The 1,507-nt window shown below is 36.4% G+C and overlaps 1 protein-coding gene across 1 annotated transcript; it reads left to right on the forward strand.

The window, feature by feature from the left end:
• The first annotated feature begins 855 nt into the window (after window positions 1–855).
• LOC123317721 lies at window positions 856–1,302 on the forward strand. Its single transcript, XM_044904330.1, has one exon. The coding sequence runs from the start codon at window positions 856–858 to the stop codon at window positions 1,300–1,302; it is 447 nt and encodes a 148-aa protein (XP_044760265.1).
• The last annotated feature ends 205 nt before the right edge of the window (window positions 1,303–1,507 follow it).

Below are 1,507 nucleotides of genomic sequence, written 5' to 3' on the forward strand. Positions count from 1 at the left end.
CCATTTTTTAAAAATTTTACACCCGATAGAATATGAAATATTGATAAACAAACTCGAAGAGGATATATTTTTTGAAAACTATAGTGCAGATCATAGGAGAAAAAGAAAACTCCACAATCTAATCACAAGCTACAACCGACAGAGAGTTATTCCATCACAACAACTCTCCGCTATTAACAATCTTGAGAACGAGTCGACAGCCGACAACTACTTACATGTCTTCCACAAACGGTTTACAAATCTTTCCACTGTTGAGTTTACGACTAGAGAGAATGCCCTACTTAATCTTGGACACCTACTCCTCAGAGAACGGATGTTCACACCCTGGCTATCGACCTGGAACTACAGCTTAGAAGACACCCCTGTTATAATACACTAAGTGGAGATCTTGTAAATATTTTAAGGAACAGCGATACCAATTCGAACAAACTTAAGAGCCACATACCAGGTTTCACAAGTAGACAGTTTGTGGAGACCTTAAGATCCATCAAATCAAAGGTTGACAATAACAATCTAACAATTACAAAAGCAGACAAAAATGCGGGTCTGGTTGTTCTTCCAACACAACTATACAGTGAGAAAACACTCAACTTCTTTGAAAACAACATCCGAGTTACTAACACAAACATCTTAAATAAATATACCACACGGCTCAATAAGATGCTCAGAACGGCTTTATCAACTCTTCAGAAGTTCATTCCCCATTTAAATATTCACAGCCTGAAAGAAAAGTACCCAGAAATCCCTAATCTATACAGTCTAATTAAACTACATAAGGCAGACGAAAGCATTAGACCCATAACCTCCGCATTTAATTCACCTGCTCACAAAGTTTCAAGAGTCATCAATCAGACCATGACTAGACAAATCAACTATAAGTCACCTATGTCTGTGAGTAATTCTGTCGAACTGGTTAATGCTATTAAATCCACCAATCTGATTTCAAACAACGAACATATCTTGGTATCGTTCGACATTGTGAACCTTTACACTAATGTTCCAGTAATAGAATCCCTCAATCTTCTCATAGACTACCTTAACAACTGCAGTCTAATTGACAACTGTGTGTGGTGTGGAACAATCCAAGAGTTGAAATCCTTCCTAGAGTTCATCAATTCACTCTCCAAAATTAAATTCACTTTGGAAATTTCAGAAGAAAATACCATCAACTTCTTAGATCTGAACATAACCCTAAAACCTGATAATACGTTCGAGTTTAACATCTACAGAAAGCCTACTCAGACCGATATAGTAATTCCTAAGTACTCTTATCATTCTCCTCAAATCAAGACTTTCTTTTGAACCGCCTAGTCAACATCCCACTATCTAAAGTGAACTATCAAAGAGAACTAGATGATATTTGTAAAGTAGCAACAGAAAATCACTATACAAAACAATTTGTCTATGACATCTTAGACATTGTAATGAAGAAAAAACTTCTTAAGAAGATATATCCACATACTTTTGTCAAGACGACATACATAGCCGTCCCCTACTTTTCCAACCT

The sequence above is a fragment of the Coccinella septempunctata genome, chromosome 7 (genome assembly GCF_907165205.1).
Source record: "Coccinella septempunctata chromosome 7, icCocSept1.1, whole genome shotgun sequence".
Taxonomy (NCBI): domain Eukaryota; kingdom Metazoa; phylum Arthropoda; class Insecta; order Coleoptera; family Coccinellidae; genus Coccinella; species Coccinella septempunctata.